The 18,111-nt window shown below is 39.1% G+C and overlaps 3 protein-coding genes across 3 annotated transcripts; 1 reads left to right on the plus strand and 2 right to left on the minus strand.

Moving 5' to 3' along the window:
* Positions 1 to 155: 155 nt before the first annotated feature.
* Positions 156 to 6,011, minus strand: fam162a (family with sequence similarity 162 member A). The gene is made up of 5 exons (XM_069703579.1): positions 5,861 to 6,011; positions 3,069 to 3,170; positions 2,422 to 2,533; positions 1,363 to 1,471; positions 156 to 941 (listed from the first exon to the last, which is right to left on the minus strand). Exons 1-5 carry the CDS (start codon positions 5,901 to 5,903, stop codon positions 828 to 830), a joined length of 480 nt encoding a protein of 159 aa, XP_069559680.1. The 5' UTR covers positions 5,904 to 6,011; the 3' UTR covers positions 156 to 827.
* A 263-nt stretch (positions 6,012 to 6,274) lies between these two features.
* mix23 (mitochondrial matrix import factor 23) lies at positions 6,275 to 12,533 on the plus strand. The gene is made up of 5 exons (XM_069703580.1): positions 6,275 to 6,345; positions 7,390 to 7,515; positions 7,651 to 7,797; positions 8,834 to 8,893; positions 8,985 to 12,533. The coding sequence occupies exons 1-5, from the start codon at positions 6,295 to 6,297 to the stop codon at positions 9,033 to 9,035; spliced, it is 435 nt and encodes a 144-aa protein (XP_069559681.1). The 5' UTR covers positions 6,275 to 6,294; the 3' UTR covers positions 9,036 to 12,533.
* Positions 12,534 to 13,567: 1,034 nt separating this feature from the next.
* On the minus strand, positions 13,568 to 14,942 carry LOC138623834 (cystatin-B-like). The gene is made up of 3 exons (XM_069703581.1): positions 14,782 to 14,942; positions 14,570 to 14,671; positions 13,568 to 13,906 (listed from the first exon to the last, which is right to left on the minus strand). The coding sequence occupies exons 1-3, from the start codon at positions 14,851 to 14,853 to the stop codon at positions 13,778 to 13,780; spliced, it is 303 nt and encodes a 100-aa protein (XP_069559682.1). The 5' UTR covers positions 14,854 to 14,942; the 3' UTR covers positions 13,568 to 13,777.
* Between the last annotated feature and the right edge of the window lie 3,169 nt (positions 14,943 to 18,111).

The following is an 18,111-nucleotide window of genomic DNA, read 5'->3' on the forward strand; positions in this document are numbered from 1 at the left end:
GTGCAGCACGTATAAGGTCTCATGGGTAAGATAGTGTTCCAACTCATACTGAACACGCAAGAAATAAGTACCAGCCAGTTCATTACTTTTTACCTTTGGAGTAACTGTAAATGCACCACATTCAGATAAGGTCATTAAATCAGATAAAAAAAATGTTTTGTAAAGAAGCATTGCTTTATTGAGCTGAGGATTTTTTTTTTTTTTTTTTTTGTGCTCGCTATATACAAACACAGACGCCACACAGGCTGTGAACAAACAAAAAAAGCCTAATTACAGGAGTGTGGGGGCAGGACAGAACCGCACGTGTGGACCATTCGTGTCTGATTCACTACAGGATGGTTTTAAGAAAACTCGGGGACTGAACTGTCCTGGCAAGGCAGATTACTGCAAAGACTTTAGTCCCCGACACGGGATAGACATAGCAGACTGCCTCAGGTAGGTTGACGGATCCCAGCGGGGAATGGAAATTGTTGCATCCATTTAATCCTCCGCTAAAGTACCAGGTTTAGTTAAGTTCCCAATGTTGCTGCCACAAAAAAAAAAATCGTTGGGTGTTATTTCCGCCGTCACCTCATTCATGCCATACATCTACTCGGATAAAACTTTGCACTTCGTTTCTAAATGTTGAAATAACTCATGATTATGTGGTAAGGCCAATCTCTTGGTCGGAAAAGTACTACAGTATAAATTGCTTCGATGCTTCTTGGTCGTACTACTTCTCCAGAAGGTGGGAGTGGAGAGCTCTGAGGTTGTGGTACCTACTGTACGGCAGAAGAGGGGGACATCGCTGTCCCGCTGGTATTTGGGGGGGGGGGGATATCCCTCCATCACTGAGCCTTCTCAGACAGGGCAACAGTGCTTTCTTTGTCTGTTTGGATATCCTTCCATTTGGCTTTCTTCTCCATGTTCTGACCTGCCAGGGAATCGTTCCTGCTGACAGCCTGCAAAAACACGTACAAAACACAGCTGATATTATTCATGTGTGAACTGAAATGCATAAAAGCAAAAATAAGTTAATGATCTTCCACTATTTTAAAAATCTATTTATTGTAAAACTCTGGTTTCAGCTTGTCGAAGCTTCTCTGTTGTTTTTTTCTGGTGACAAAGCCTTTTATGACATTAAACTCGGCATGTTAAGGTTTCTGTACTGCTGATCAGACAAAACAGGCATTTGAAAACATCACCTTGGACTTCTTTCTCTTTTTTTTTTTTTTAACTTTTCTGATGTATGACTGATCAAACACTTAACTGTAAGTTGCAGTTTGTTGAAAACTATCAATATAACAATTCTGTCTTTGTTGACAGATGCTAAAAAAAACAACAATGTGAGCACACAAACAGCAGCCATGTCTTGTCACTCACCTTTTTACCCAGAATCACCATCACCAAACACGCCCCTATTGTGACCCCCATCATCACATAGGCCATTTTCACTCTGAACTTGTTTCTGGCTGAATCAATCATCTCGAACCTGCGGAAGAGGCAGGTGCACAAACACTCGTTAACAAGTATTCTTCTCGGCACACCCGGCACAGACATGGGTGGAAGACCTCAGTGTTAAAACTCTGGTGATATTTTCTGCTGGTTTTTTTTTTTAAGCTCAGCACAGTCGGACCACATTAAGGAAACAAAGTAAGAGGAGAAAGAATTTAGTTTTGTTTTGCATTTTAAGAATACATTCAAAATATTTGGGGGAAAAAAAAAAAAAAATGGAGTATCAAAAACAGTCAACATTTCAAGATGAAAGTCATTTCAAGATTAAATCCAAAACATAGCGCCTTTTGTTTTCCAGATCTCCCAGAAAAGCAGCTTTCCAAAAAACGAGGCACTGAAATTAAAATGAAAACATCTAAATAAAAAGGTTTTCATTTCGACATCTCGACTCTCTCCTCTCCACATTTCATCTTTATTGTTGAAATGCAAAATTATCCCTCGACTTTTCTTTCCCCTACCGTGTCCCAAACACTCAGTGATCTGCATGCAGTGTCAACAATCATCATTCAAGCTTCTTTCAGTACCGTATGTCAACACTCGTAATAAGAACAACTCCATCATCTTGACGGTCTTTCTCATGAGTCCTTCAGTTACGTGGTCATTTAGTTTTGGATACCGAGCCCTGTGAGTCCAGGATGTGGGAGGGGCTGCAGTATCTATGCATGACAAAGCAGATCTTTTTTTTTTTTTTTTTTTTTTTTTTAATCACAGCAGCAGATCAGATCTCCACAGTAATTACCGTCAGTCACAAACACACGCCTTGTTTAAAACTGCAGCTGTCTGGAAGGACCAGCTCCATACTGTACAGCTGCTCATCCACTTAGTTAGATCTGTTCCTGTGATGTAACCTAACCAACATCACACAGAGAGCCAATCAAACACGAGCGTGCTGGGAGGTCTGGTGGAAACAGGAAAAGGAAAACTTACGACACCATCTCTGGTATCTGGTCCGCTGACTTGAAGCGGCCCGACCAGATCAAAATCTTCTTGTCCAGGTCTGAGGGTCTGCAGCCTGGGACTCGGAACGAGGGACGCAGAGCTGAAAGAACACAGCACGCATTAGCATGAACAAACAAACGAGTTGGCAAATTCACATCCTCAACAAAAACAGCAATCCACTCCGTCGCCCTCAGACTCTAACCCCATTTCCTGTTTCCCCACTTCCTGTAACCCCATCCTCAAGTCTTTAGGAATTAAGGGAAAAAAAATGTTGTTCTCACTCTAAGCTATGACAAGTACCCTGTGAGATACAAAAATCCCTTTTACAAATGAGTGTTACGAGTGTTTTTACACTGATTCGAGAAATTACAAACTGGTTTTCACAAACGTAATGGTCATTCACATACTTTATTAACACCGCAAATTTTGTTTTACGTTTGAAAGCACGTTTCCAGTAACGGTATCCTGCACTGGAAGTGAAAAGAGGAATGGAGTGACGGCGGGTTTCTGCCATTGAACCGGGTTTTTGCTTTGCGGTGTTTGTGGTTGTCTACGTGTTGGACAGAGAAAAAAAAAAAGAAAAAAGAAGAAGAAAAGAAAAAAAAAAAGAAAAGAAAGAACATCCGTCACGCCACCTTCTGCTGAGACTGCAGGCGAAGCCTCCGATTTCACCTCCGGCAGTTTGTTGCACATCCCTCTGTGGCTGCATGCGTCAGCGACCTGTCTGCACCGCTGACCTGGGGGCACAAAACAATACAAAGAGTAAGTGAGCTGCGACCAACGGCTGTTTTTTTGAGATCCAGGAGTCTGCAAATATTATTGAATAATCATTTAATCTACACAGTTTTCAATCTCAACTGCGCTCACGGGCCCGGCTGATGAGATTCAAACTGTTGGTCTTATCGGCTTAAAAGTCCAAAAATAATACGTATCAAACAGAGAGATGCATGAAATAAGACACGTCAGTGATGCGATCGACGGTCCCAAACCAGATCAACTTTATTTACATGACACAAAACTAACAAAAAAACACAAGTCATCGTGACTGAGGAGGTCAAGACTGGGAAATTAGAGCTGCAATGATTACTCGGTTAGTTTATCAACAGAAAATACATTCCCCGTATTTTGATAATTAATTCATAGTTTGGAGTCATTTTGAAAAGCAAAATACTCAAATCCTCTTATTGCAGCTTCTTAAATATTATACTGTACATGTTTTCTGTTTCCTTTAGTTCTCCATGATGATAAACAAAACGTATTTTGGTTGTGGACTGTTGGTCGAGACGAAACGAGATACTGACTTTTTAAAAGACCAAACCGAGATACTGACTTTTTTAAAAGACCAAACCGAGATACTGACTTTTTTAAAAGACCAAACCGAGATACTGACTTTTTTAAAAGACCAAAACGAGATACTGACTTTTTTAAAAGACCAAAACGAGATACTGACTTTTTAAAAGACCAAACCGAGATACTGACTTTTTTAAAAGACCAAACCGAGATTCTGACTTTTTTAAAAGACCAAAACGAGATACTGACTTTTTTAAGACCAAACCGAGATACTGACTTTTTAAAAGACCAAACCGAGATACTGACTTTTTTAAGACCAAACCGAGATACTGACTTTTTTAAAAGACCAAAACGAGATACTGACTTTTTTAAAAGATCAAAACGAGATACTGACTTTTTTAAAAGACCAAACCGAGATACTGACTTTTTTAAGACCAAACCGAGATACTGACTTTTTTAAGACCAAACCGAGATACTGACTTTTTTAAAAGACCAAAACGAGATACTGACTTTTTAAAAGATCAAAACGAGATACTGACTTTTTAAAAGACCAAACCGAGATACTGACTTTTTTAAAAGATCAAAACGAGATACTGACTTTTTAAAAGACCAAACCGAGATACTGACTTTTTTAAGACCAAACCGAGATACTGACTTTTTAAAAGACCAAACCGAGATACTGGCTTTTTAAAAGACCAAACCGAGATACTGGCTTTTTAAAAGACCAAACCGAGATACTGACTTTTTAAAAGACCAAACCGAGATACTGACTTTTTTAAGACCAAACCGAGATACTGACTTTTTAAAAGACCAAAACGAGATACTGACTTTTTAAAAGACCAAACCGAGATACTGACTTTTTTAAAAGACCAAACCGAGATACTGACTTTTTAAAAGACCAAACCGAGATACTGACTTTTTAAAAGACCAAAACGAGATACTGACTTTTTAAAAGACCAAACCGAGATACTGACTTTTTAAAAGACCAAAACGAGATACTGACTTTTTAAAAGACCAAAACGAGATACTGACTTTTTTTAAAGACCAAACCGAGATACTGACTTTTTTTAAAGACCAAACCGAGATACTGACTTTTTTAAAAGACCAAACCGAGATACTGGCTTTTTTAAAAGACCAAACCGAGATACTGACTTTTTAAAAGACCAAAACGAGATACTGACTTTTTAAAAGACCAAACCGAGATACTGACTTTTTAAAAGACCAAACCGAGATACTGACTTTTTAAAAGACCAAACCGAGATACTGACTTTTTTAAGACCAAACCGAAATACTGACTTTTTAAAAGACCAAACCGAGATACTGACTTTTTAAAAGACCAAACCGAGATACTGACTTTTTAAAAGACCAAACCGAGATACTGACTTTTTAAAGACCAAAACGAGATACTGACTTTTTTTAAAAGATCAAAACGAGATACTGACTTTTTTTAAAGATCAAAACGAGATACTGACTTTTTAAAAGACCAAACCGAGATACTGACTTTTTAAAGATCAAAACGAGATACTGACTTTTTTTTAAAGATCAAAACGAGATACTGACTTTTTTTAAAGATCAAAACGAGATACTGACTTTTTTTTAAAGACCAAAACGAGATACTGACTTTTTAAAAGACCAAACCGAGATACTGACTTTTTTAAAAGACCAAAACGAGATACTGACTTTTTAAGACCAAACAAAGGAGCTGACTAAGTGAGAAAACAACAGTCAGGTTCGCAGAATGTCAAAACAACCGTAAGTTGCTGCCATACAGAAAATAACTGGCTTTCTTTTGTTTATGATACAAATACACTTCGAAAATAGTTAAATGATTAGTTTTCCTTAACCATCAATTGACTAATAATTTCAGCCCATATCTCTCTCTCTCACTCTCTCTCTCTCTCACTCTCTCTCACTCTCTCTCTCTCTCTCTCTCTCTCTCTTTCCAACCAAAAAAAACAACAACAAAGTGGTTACAAGGAACACGTGTTCACCTACAAGTATATTTACAACAAACTGACATCATGTAATTCAACAATAAAGTTATAAGTGCCATCATCACCGGGTGGTGGAAAAAAAAAAAAAAAAAAAAAGACGGTGCCAGCTGTTATTAATCGATTAATTATGAATCCATACGAACCGAGGAGACTGCCGATGGAGAGGCGAGATCTGACGAAGTTCATGTTTTCTGATTATCTGAGGTTCAGTGTTTCTGAGGATCCAGAGCGACGCCACACGCCCACGACACCGTCAGCTGCGCAAAGTCAACTTTGGCTAGCCTGAACTAGCTGCTAAACCGGACCCGTCACGTATGCATAAGAGGCCGTTCTGAATGCCTGATCGAAAACTAAATGGCTTTTCTTTTTCTTTTTTTTTTAAAGTCTGCTCCTCCTTGGATTCATGTCTGCCCTACACGGTAAGAGGGGCTGCGATTCAGGTTAGGTTCCGGGGTTAAGTCTTAATACTTAATGCCGAAAATATAATATCGCGTAATATATACATTTAGCCTGACCGAAGTGAGGTTTTTATTCAGGCACTTTGTTGGTTCGGTGGAGGACCCCTTTCAGTCCCACTATGGCGGCGCCCGGTGGAACTTTAAACTGTGAGGACTTTTCAATGTTTCAGGTAATTCAAACGGAGGATCATCTCGATCCGTGGCGGCTTTTCACAGGACGACATCCGCCCGACTCACCGCCCCGTCGACGGTCGTTCGCCGTCGCTTTACTGTCCGCGTAACGCGACGATCTGTTGATCCAGCTGATCCAGCTGATCAGCTGGATCAGCTGGATCAGCTGATCCAGCTGATCCAGCTGATCAGCACTGTTTGCACTGAATCTGGCTGCATGTGGTTTTTAACGTCCAACCGTGTCAGGTTGTTTGTTTGTTTTTTTACACCCGGACGGCAGATTTCAGCCTCATTTTAAAAGTAGTAGCGCACTTTGATTTGCACATGTTGCAGCGACAATATAAAACTGGGAGAGCAGATAGAAAACTCACCGGTTACACGAAGTTATCGATCACTTGTCTGTATTTTTTTTTTGTTTTACCTCCACAAAGGAGCTCGTGTTTGTTTTGTCAGGAGGATTAGAGGGAAAAACTACCTGATGAAAGGGTCCTTCACTGGTAAAAAAAAAACAAAAAAAAGGAACCCAGTACATTTATATCATTAAATTACGGTGCAGATCCACTATTAATTAATGGTGCACTTTCCATAACCTTGTGAGATGGAGGTCATTTGACCCACTATATGTCATGCGTGATGAAACCCAGTAGATGGCACCAGTGCTTGGGAGGTTATTTTCCAAAAGTAGGTTTGGGCTGTGTATGTAGGTATTAAGGTCGCAGATTACTAGTTAGCCTGTTAAGAAGTGTAATAAGCAATGTAAGCTTTTTTTTAAATTTTATTTTTAGACTTCATTAAAGTAATGGAACTTGTTCCATTTCATGATTTTCCTAACAAATGTTTTAAACTGGCAAATAAAGCTGAAAAGTCCAAAAAATAAAACAAAAGTAGTGTAAACCTCCCAACAGAACGCTGATTACTGTTGTTTATTTATTTTAGGTAACCCTGAATTAAAAGTGGTATTTATTGCATTATAACCCACAGTTGTTGGTCTATCCATCCAATCATTGCTTTGATGACTCTTTCCGTCCCTGTATGTCTCTCAGGAGGTCCTAAAGGCGATGCGCACCATAGACGACCGCATCGTGCATGCCCTGAACACCACCGTGCCCACAGTCTCCTTCTCAGGAAAGGTGGATGCCACACAAACCTGCAAACAACTCTATGAATCTGTGAGTGGGACGAGTGAAGACAAAAAAAATAAATAAATAACATGTCCGTTTCAACAAAACTGAAAGTATGAATTCCCGGTTCGTTCATTGAAACAACTTCTGTGCAACGTCTCTTATGTTTTGTGCGCCCCACAGATGATGGAGGCCCATCTGAGCAGAGACAAAGCTATAAAGGTCTGCATAGCCCAAACCTCAGAGTTGGTGGGACACCTACGTGAAGAAAGGGCAAAAGACAACGAAAACCTGGCATTAATCAAACAGCTGAGGAATGAGCAGACCAACGTAAGTCCTGTTTCTAAAACTCCCCAAAGGAAATGTAGCCATGCAAGATCACTTTTTGTGCAATGCCGGCGTTCTGGTGAATCTATTCCTGCACATCTCCTGTCACAAACACGAATATGAAGGCCAGTGGATTTTTTTTTATCTGGGAAGCTGAAAGCATTTAAAAGTGACATTTAGATACGCAACACTCGGGATCGTCCGCCGAGCTCACTGCAGACAGTTTTCATAGGGACTTTTTATTCAACAGAAAATAGCTTCCAGTTAACCACGGCTCCGTTATTAGATCATCCACAGCAACCCAAACATTGTTGGCTGAAAGAAGCACTGACGGAACTTTTTTTTTTTAAAGGGTCACGCCACCAATTTTACGCATGAAGTTCAGTGAACTGGTCATAGAGAGTCATATTTACCCTTTGAAAATAGTTTGATTAATATCTTCTGTCTCTTGAGAAGCTTTTTACAGTCTGAAATGTTTTTTATGTGATGTCAGTGATGTCAGCAGCATTACACTGGACTTTACAAAAAGTCTGCATTACTAAAGGCTTCGGAGTTTGAAAGAAGTTGCCATTTAGGATGTGAGGGGAATCTAATGGAAGACGCTGTTCACGTTCTAGTTGCATTATGGGAAATGTCGGCTCCAGTGTTTGTGGGAGTATTACCTAAATCACTGGAGTACCCTTTAAATGTAGTTTCTTTGTACTGTGAGCAACACAAACAAAACTGGTTTCTCCTCCCTTGTATGTTGTGTGGCGACACAAATTTAAAACACGGGTGTCTCAAAACGTAACAAATTAAAAGGAACCGTCGGACCAACTTTATTGGCAGGGATAAGTACTGCAAGTAAACAATGACAAAATGTGATATATATATATATAGTTTTATGTTCTGCAACTTGGGTGAACTGATCCTTTAAAGCAGCAGTTATTATGTTGGGGACAGAAATGTGTCTGATTATAAGATTAGTCTGCTATCTTACTTATGGGTGAGTGAAAAATAATATGCTGAGTAAGGCATCTCTTGCCCTCCTTGTCCCCAGTTGAAGCTCATGAAGTCTGAGCTGAATGTTGAAGAAGTCGTCAATGATAGAAGTCTGAAGGTGCAGTATGCTCTCTACTATCATGTATAATCCCACATAAACGAGTTGTTGTGATGTTCTATGTTACTTATTGCTGGTTTGTCTTGTTCAGATTTTCAGTGAAAGGTGCCGAATCCACTACTCGCCTCCGAAGGTGAAGTGAAGCCTCTGTCTGATGAAAGAGCTCCTGAATTCGAGGTTCAAATCCAGATTGAAGCGGAAACTGTGACCTGAGTCCTGACTGCAGGCTGTTCACCACGCAGACCAATCTGACCTCTTCTCCAACACACTTGTATTCCATTGTGATTATTATATTGCATTACCACCGCTGTAAATCAGTCCTCTGTGTGCTTCTCTAATGACAGTTATTGTACAAAAAGAGGTTGTTTTTTAAAAAAAAGACTGAAATATTTTCAAGTGAAACCTGTTGTCTGTATTTTAAATCACAGAGAGCTTTTGATTAAGTTGGTGCTTCACATGCAGTGAATTTCAGGAGGTCGACTTCTTCTCTTCTCCATCTACTTTTCCTCGAGGCATTCAATGCAAATCTTTAGGAAGACAAAGCCGGTTGTTTGGGGATCTAGCTCTCTGGTCCAGACAGACATATCTCAGCAACTCTTGGATTGATTACCAGGACATTTTGTGCTAAAATTCATATTTCCCATAAGATGAATTGTAAGAGTTTTGGTAACTTTCCATCTAGTGCCACCATGTGGTCAAAACTCGTTGTGCATTACTTCCATTTATTACCAAATACCAGCAAAAGTAATGACACTCGTATCAGTCTCAGGTATGCTGCTCCTATAATGTTTGCATTTACAGGCTTTTCCTCGCATTTATGGAAGAGTTAGGTGCTCAGTGGCCACAGTCATGGGGGCAGTTACAAACTCTGCACTTTTCACATAAGTTTGGTCTATCATTGTTACAATACTTATTGAAAAACACACACTCTGTCATGAAAAAAAGATAATCCCAAAACATTGGTAAATGAAGATGTAAAGTGAATTTTCTCACCCTCCCAGAGTGAAAAAACACTTGGATGAGGCTCTTCAGTGTTATAATGGTAGAGAAAACCCTGCATTTAGCTCAAAGCACGATTGCATTTCTATGTTCTTGCAGAGCTGCAGACTCAGTGGCATCCATTGACTCAGTGAATCCTCCTAATGAAGTACAGACATTGGACAGAGCTCGGATAGGCTAGCTGTTTCCCCTGCTTCCAGTCTGTGCTAAGCTAAGTTTACCGTCTCCTGGCTTTAGATTATTTAGCAGTTTGAAAATGGTATCTAATTATTTTACAACCACCAAATGTCCAGCTCTTCTTTTATTGCCATTTAAATGTTGATTCTTTTACTCAACTCGTGCAGAGATTCAAAGATTAGTGCTGTTTCAATTCCAAATATATCGCAATAAAACCAGGGCAGCTTTTCCTTCCTGGTAAAAAAAAATATAGTCATTCCTGTCAAACTCTATCTCAGATGCTGGAAGTCTGGGTTAGCCCGGTACACAAATTAGTCTTTTCTATGATTGTAACAGTAAATAATAGTATTTTAAAGTTATTGCTCAACAGTGTGCAAAGCCCGCATTTTGGCTCAAAGAATTGCTTAATGTCAGAAATGCAGAGATCAGAGAGGTCAGAAGGTACTTGTGAGTCGGATAGTGATAATTTTGTGTTCACTTCCCAGTTTTGTAGAAAGTAGCAACCTCCACACCTTTCGTCACTGGACAAAAACTTAAAGAATGCAAAATATCATCATCTCCTCCTCCACATCTCTGGTTTACTCGGCAGTCAGATAGAGTTGGTCAGCAGCCTACAGTTTCTACATCCAGCGGAAACTTGATGATTTGTTAAATCAGACTGCACTCAACCCGAGCATGTTGGACTAGTTTCATACAGATGTTTTACTGCTCAGCGTGTCTCTACCTGTGCTCCTGTTGAGCAGATTTATAAATGGCATTAAAACAACTGACACATGCTACATAACATATTGTAAGCGTTAAGAAGGGTTAAAAACAAAAACACTTTCAAAACTTGCCTGAGAATCATCACATTTTAAAGTTTTCCTCAGTGTCAAAAGTAATTCAGTGATAGTCTCTACTTCCATTATAGGTAATTCGGCATACTTTTAATGGTGCCAAGTTTCCAAAATGTAAACAAAAATAAAAAAAAAAATAGGCTGAAATTAAGCTCAAGTTGTGGCCTACAGGTAAATAACTCCAGGGGAGTCGAGTGATCCCAAACATGTATGTTTAGAGCATAAAAAAGCAACAACCGTGCCATCTAGTGACACTTTTGTTTGGGGAAATTTTCCATTTAATTGACAGGTTGAAATTGTTGTTTTGCTAAAAGAGTTTGTCAAATGCTGTGATTTAAGTACTGACACACATTAGTTTCAGTTTGAGGACACGGTTGTCTGTTGTGTGGTTATCTACAGCCAATATTTTTAGCATGGAAATGCTGCATTGTTAGTCCTCATTACGCCTTAAAAGATTCCCACAACTGCAAAACCTTCAGGCTAAAGCCTGTCTTTGAGTTTGAACAATAGCCAAATCTGTCATTCAGTAATTGCAGTGTTACACTGTCTCAAGACTTGTGCAAAACTGAAGCCAAACCACAGGCAGATGAGTCCTGAGTCAAAAACTGCACCTTATTTGTCTCATGACTTTTTGTCAACAATTCCACTAAAACTTGAAGAAACAAGATTTAAAGCAATGTTTGTGGAGAAATTCCCTCAAACAAACAGTGTAGCAGAGTTGTGACGTAAAATGTAACAGTGGAGTGCTGTGATTTTATACCTTATTTCTCACAGCTTGAGGAAACAAAAGGGTTACTGTCAGATTTTCTTTTTCCTGTTTTTAAACTGGAGCACTGGATGAATTTACAAGGTAAATAATTTGAAGGGAACCTTTTGAATCCACTGCAGGTTTAAAATGCACTTATGGACAATGAATGCAGAGACTAAGGTGATCTTTCTGTTATTTCACTCATCAATGGGAACAGAAATCACACAGCATGTTCGTAACAAAGAGGAACAACAGTCACAGGATGAAGCTTACAGCTAGTGACTAATGACTGAATCTGGAAATTAACAAACAAAAGGAAGTGTGGTCGGTGGTACTCAGCAGTCTACATTTTGAAATATGTTGCTCACAGGATCGGGTGTGGCTCACGTATATTGTATATTTTATTCGTTCAGAGTAATCAGTGCTGCTGAAAATAATTGCGAAAAGTAATTTATCTATTATTAAATGCATCATGCAGCCTTTTCATATATATATTTTTTCTGTATTCATACTGTAAAATTCCACCAGTTCTGATCTGTTATCAGGTTCATGGTGCACCTTCAGTATACCAGGTGTGACTCAGAAAATGTATGCTTAGCTGATACTGTTTTTGTTGGGAGGAATTTATAGTGTATGTGACTTCTGCAGATGATTTGAAGGTGTGGTGAGCTTTCACAATTCAGGGTTTCCATGAAAAACAGGCACGCAGGTGCAAGTGCACAATTTACAGACCTTTTCTTTCTTCTTTTTTTTTAAACAGTCTGTAATGCTACTACTGATTAAATATATTTTGAACAATAGTTTTTGCTGTAAAGAACCTTATTAATTATTTAACATAAATACAAATACATTATCATTTTAAGCAGTTGACCATATTGAGAATATGAAGTAAAACTATAAATATAAGTGTCATTGTGTCAAATTCTTATGGTTTTTGTTCTTTTAGCTATTAAAAGTTTGTATCATTAGAAAATCATACATTTTAAGTGATCTAAGGAATGTGACACAGGCACACAACCTGAAAAGTGTTGCTTTCAGGGAAGGCGCGGTCAACAGTTCACACCTACACTCAATTTAGAATCATCAATAATGTAACATGCAGGTCTTTGGACTGTGGGTGGAAGCCAGAGCACCTGCAGAAAACTCACACAGGCTCAGGGGAGAACGTGCAAAATCTACACAGAATAAAAGTTTAAGGTGCACTAAAAGTAAAAGGGGCTTTGATTGTTTTAAGTGCTCATCCATGCAGACTGACCTGCCCCTCCCTTGTTACCACAACTGAGAGGCCCTTGAGTGAAGGGCTTGCTGCATGAAGTGGACAATGTTTCACTGGTTGAGGTGGGGACATGTAAAGGGGAGCACTGCTCACTGAACAACAAAGCTTTTTTTTAAAAAAAAAAACTGTTCTGAACCTATGAAAAAAGAGGGTCAAACAGCTCTCCGGATGAGATAACTCACTTCCATTAAGTGTTCCAGCAAAGACAAGCTAAAATGTATGCTGTGAAAAACAGTCTGTTAAATCAAAGACCAGGGCATGTGAAGGTGGATGTCTAAAACCTGATGAATTTGTTAAGAGCTCAGCCCGACATGTTTGGTACCTCTAGAAACTACTAGAATATAAAATAAAGTTCTGGGAGTGTAAACACACGTAAAACTTATAGCAGACGGACACAGCTTCAGAGGGACTTTGTAATCTTAAGATCCATTAATCAATCAAGTATCAGGAGCCATGTCAGCAGCTGCCACAGTTAGCAGAGATAAAAGGGTTACCCAAAGAAGGATGAAGACATGTTTGTTTGTGTCACCGCTTGACCCTTTTCCACCACATCATCTGCCAGCTGAACACTTGCTGTATGTCCCGAGGACTGCAGCTATTCTATAGAAAGCATAACAGAAATAAAAGCAACACAGAACTAAATCACAACAAATCGACCTGGTTTATTCAGACATCTTGTACAAAATAGTTTCAACTGTGACATTATTGTATCATCGTGATCTACAGAGCATATACAGTATGTTTTTACATGTAATGTTGTTTTGTATAATGAGCCTACTGTCCTTAATACTGATTATAATGAGACTTCAGGCTGTAGGCACTGATGCTTTGCTTGGCTTCTGATCACATTAGAAATACCCGATAGGGTCCTGCTGGGTCTTGGAATGCTGCATATCACTCAGCTCAAGTTCTCCTCCATGACATGGGAGTTTCTCGTAAACACGGATGTGAACGTGATCGTCTCCCCCCACGTGGACCTGTAGGTAAGTACGAGCAAAGTTAGAGTCCACGGTGACAACAAACTACACTTCCATATACTGCAAGTCCAATATTCACTCTTCTTTTAGCTCTGTTTATGGCAGACATATAACATGAGCATGACTTCGTGACATCAAAAACGTACTCAAGTCCAAATGGTTCACGTGCTGATTATAGGCTGTGCGCACTTCTCCTTGTACTGAGTGTTATGACACTTTCTAAGTATTTCTACAGCTGCTATACTTGCTTTATAATGAAGAAGAAAAAAAAAATACTGAACTTGTATAATATAGTGGCTTTAACTTTGCAACCTTGAAAACCAAAAATAGTTTAGTGTGCCTATAAACCCCCACAGAAATGAGGTAACTGCTGGTGACTAGTGAAAGTCTGTGTTCCTCATTACAAACAGTCATCTATTGTTTACAGGAGATGTATTGATACCAGCTTTTCGTGTAACTCCAGAGTGATGGTTGTTTATGGTCATTGAAAGGTTTTCTGGGGAGCCACCAATGCCCTTAAAGATAATATTTTCATAGTGTGTGTGTGTGTGTGTGTGTGTGTGTGTGACAGAGAGAGATATGAAAAAAAAAATCATTTTTACAGACTCTGGGTGCTCCGTGGTTTTGCTACTGTGCTGTTTGCTTTGTAAGAACAATGGTTACCTTAATGAAGTAGTTGGTCCCGGCCACAAGCTGTTGTGTGTAGCTCTTGGCAGTAAAAACATCATAGGTCTTCCCTGCTTTCTCCTCTACTTTCTGCTTCACCTGAGTGACAATGACGTGACAGCAACAACAAAATTAAAACAGGCTCAGCGTGTGGATAGTTTCTATTGAACAAAGCGGAAGTGCAGTAATAATAATTCTTTTGTACTTACTGTGTCGCAGATTTTCTGAACTTTTTCGTCGGCATCCTTTATGTCGGAGGATCCTCCACACAACATCGGCATTGTGACAAGTTTTTGGAATGAAATTTAAACAAGAAATGACAGAAACGTACCGAGTATGAGTCTATGAGGCGTTCAAGTGTTGAGTCAGTGGGTCATATGATGCCGCGTTTTGGACTGTACCATTAGCGGGGGGGAGGGGGCGGGGGAGGTTGTTTTTTGTTTGTTTTTTTTTTAATATTATTTTTTTAAACGCTATCAGAACCCGAAACAAAACAACAAAACGTACCTGGTTGTAAATATGTGTAATAATAACTTATATATTTACAGTGGAAATACTTTAAAATATATTTCCACAATTCTGTATGCCCTTTGCACAGCCAGGTGGGTTAGTCAGAGGCATGTTTAGTACAGTACCACAGCTGACCATCAGGTTCAATACAGTGCAGGGAAGTCACGAGTAACAGGCTGGTAAAACTGGATCCTGGAAAAAGTGTTTGGGGAGGATCAAAGATGAGTCATGGACTAACTAAACAGCCTCGTAGGCGTTTTTTTCGTTCTTCTTTTTGTTAATTTTGCATTGTAGCAAATCATAGTTCCACAAACTACGTAGGGGATACTACTTTAGGATTAGTACTCTCAAATGTAGCCCAGATATGGTTTTGAAAAACTTAGACATTTATTGTTTTGATCCATGGGTGTTTTAAAGAAATCTGTAGAATTAGAGTTCTTCTTCCAACTCATCTTTTAAGTCTGTGGCAGATTGTACTCAATAGGCCATTTTTCACCTTCTCACACTTTAGTATGAATTTCCAACATTTTCAGCGGTGGAAAATAAGTACATTTACTCAGGTAGTGCTTTCTTCAAGTTAAGTTTAACCCTGGAATAGTGAACGACCACAAAATGATGCAAAACAAAGCTAGAGAGACTCAAAGGGCAAAAAAAACACACAAAAAAAACACAAAATAATGCAAAACGTCTCAAAGTGAGACAAAATAAAAGTAAAGAGATGCAAAACAGATTGTTGGCTGATAAATGTGCAAAAGGACCACTACAGGATGCAAAATGACCATAAAAACGATGCAGAGAGTCAACAAATATAAACACAGAAAACATATCAAAGCAAAAGCGCTGCAAAGAGACGTAAAATATATCTGCACTGATGCAGAAATTTGCAATGTATATCACATTTTGCAAATCTCTGAACACATTCCAGTGAGTTTCTTAATCACAACCTGAACCGTCAGGTTCAACCCAATCATGGCTGTTCAGCACCAGATTATTGAATTATTCCAGCGGGCCTGAGAGGGTCGGGCTCTGCGTTGCCCCTGTCCCTTTGTGTGAGGGGGGTGGCTCTGTCAGAGCTGTGGGTCTGATGTGTGTCTGAAATTACATATGGAGGAAATGTAAGAAAATGAATATATAAAGAAAAAAAAGCTAAACCCAGAGGAGGCTTTTGTGAAACAAGCGTCACATAAAGCTTTTGTATTTAATTACAAAAGCTGCTTCACAGCCGCAGGTTTGCAGGTAAATCTAAATCTGCGTTCTAAACAGTCGAGCTGTTCTCAGCAAAATTTAAAACAATTTTTTTTTTTTTTTTTTTAAATCAAAGAAGAGCAGAGATCTTCAGGCACAACAACTATTTGGAGGGGGAAAACTCCCAAACTAATACACCTGCTGTAAGGTGACATGTAACATGTGGAAGCACTGAGTCAGATACGAACAAAGGTTGAAGACAGCAAATGTGAACTGTGAAAACAGTTTGAACAACAGTATGGATCCATGAAAGATCAATGTAAGTCTCTAGGAAGCACAATACATTGATTAAACTAGTATACATAACTTCCACAAGACAATCCAGATCCCAATGGTAATCTTAGTCAGAGGAAATAAAACTTTTATACAGGACAAGCAAAAATATTTGCTACCGTCTTCACTACTCTGGCCGATGTATGGTGAAGTACAAACGAGCACGTGGGAAACGCATTGAGGACATCTGCAGGACAAATATGACAAATCCAGGATCAGTGAGAAATCCAGTTGTGGCAGTCATCCTAAACCTGATTTACTCCTGTTTGGTACGAGCAGATCCATCAGTGTAAAATAGAATAAGTGCCTGCTGATGCCAATAAAGAATTACAAGAAAAGACATGCAGCAAAACAGACAGAACAAGTGATTCTCTGGATTCAGAATACCAATTAGGTCTCACTAAATTTAACTGGAAGTAAATGTGCAGGTTAGAGAGCTCAGTAGTGTGACTGAGGGGAAGTAAAAGCCTTTCATCAAGAAGTCTTCTGCAGCCTTTTACCGATATGTCAACACTTGACCCCTGATCAGTGGTCACATACCGTGTGCCTAAGTGCTGCAACCAGTTCAATTTAAGAGTGATCACAGATTAACAATAAACCTGCTACACAATAGCATGTAAATGTGGTGAGCTGTGATGTTAGCACACTAATGATAGAATTAATCCCGAATCACAACTATGTGACAACTCAAATCTATCTTGTGAGACCCCTACGGTGATATGAGAAAGGAGATCTCAAGGGTCGGTGAAAAAAATGCTTTAACGAGCACCGAGTAAGACAAGGACAGTGAAGTTGTAGCAAATATATTTTCTCACCATGTAGTTGTAAGATGGTACAGAACGTCCTGTGGGGAACGATGATTTCAGCTACATGCAATAGTCTTCCATGTGGGGGTGGTGGGTGGTCACTTGAGAGCTGTCTGGATACAAAGAAGCTGCAAAGAGATGAAAATGTGTTATGATGGTGAAAAATATGCATTTGTGTACCCAAATACTAAAATTGATCCACCTGGGGATTAATTTAGTGCCATCTCGTTTTATCTGGAAAGGAAGAAACTCAGAGAGATTGTCCACTGATGAGAAAATACAATTATCTTTTTATTATTAATTTAAAATAGGCCAAAATATAGATATTAAGAGGCCCTTTTATCAGGATCTGAACAAAGAGCAAACTCCTCTGTGACATTCCCCGGGGTAAAAGGAGACGTCAATTATGAACACTACATTTTGAAGAAGGGTTTGGACTCTGTCTTGGTAAGAGGCTGATAAATTATCTACCTTATTACTCATCATACTACAAACTATAGTAAAGCTTTAAGTCTGTGAGGATAGAGTTTGAGATGGTAAGTAGTTCAGATAATATTTGTACATGTGATGTGAGCAGCCTCTAGGACAGGAAAGAGTTAAATCATCCAAATGTGTGAGGGCTTTGTTTGATCAGAGACTGACTTGGAAGTTTCCCTGACAAAACTATACAAGCTCCAGGGGGTTTTATGAAGTTTGTTGCTTGAC

The sequence above is a fragment of the Brachyistius frenatus genome, unplaced genomic scaffold, assembly GCF_029030835.1.
Source record: "Brachyistius frenatus isolate BFR_SWC_R1_liver_20210118 unplaced genomic scaffold, ASM2903083v1 Contig_47, whole genome shotgun sequence".
Classification (NCBI taxonomy): domain Eukaryota; kingdom Metazoa; phylum Chordata; class Actinopteri; family Embiotocidae; genus Brachyistius; species Brachyistius frenatus.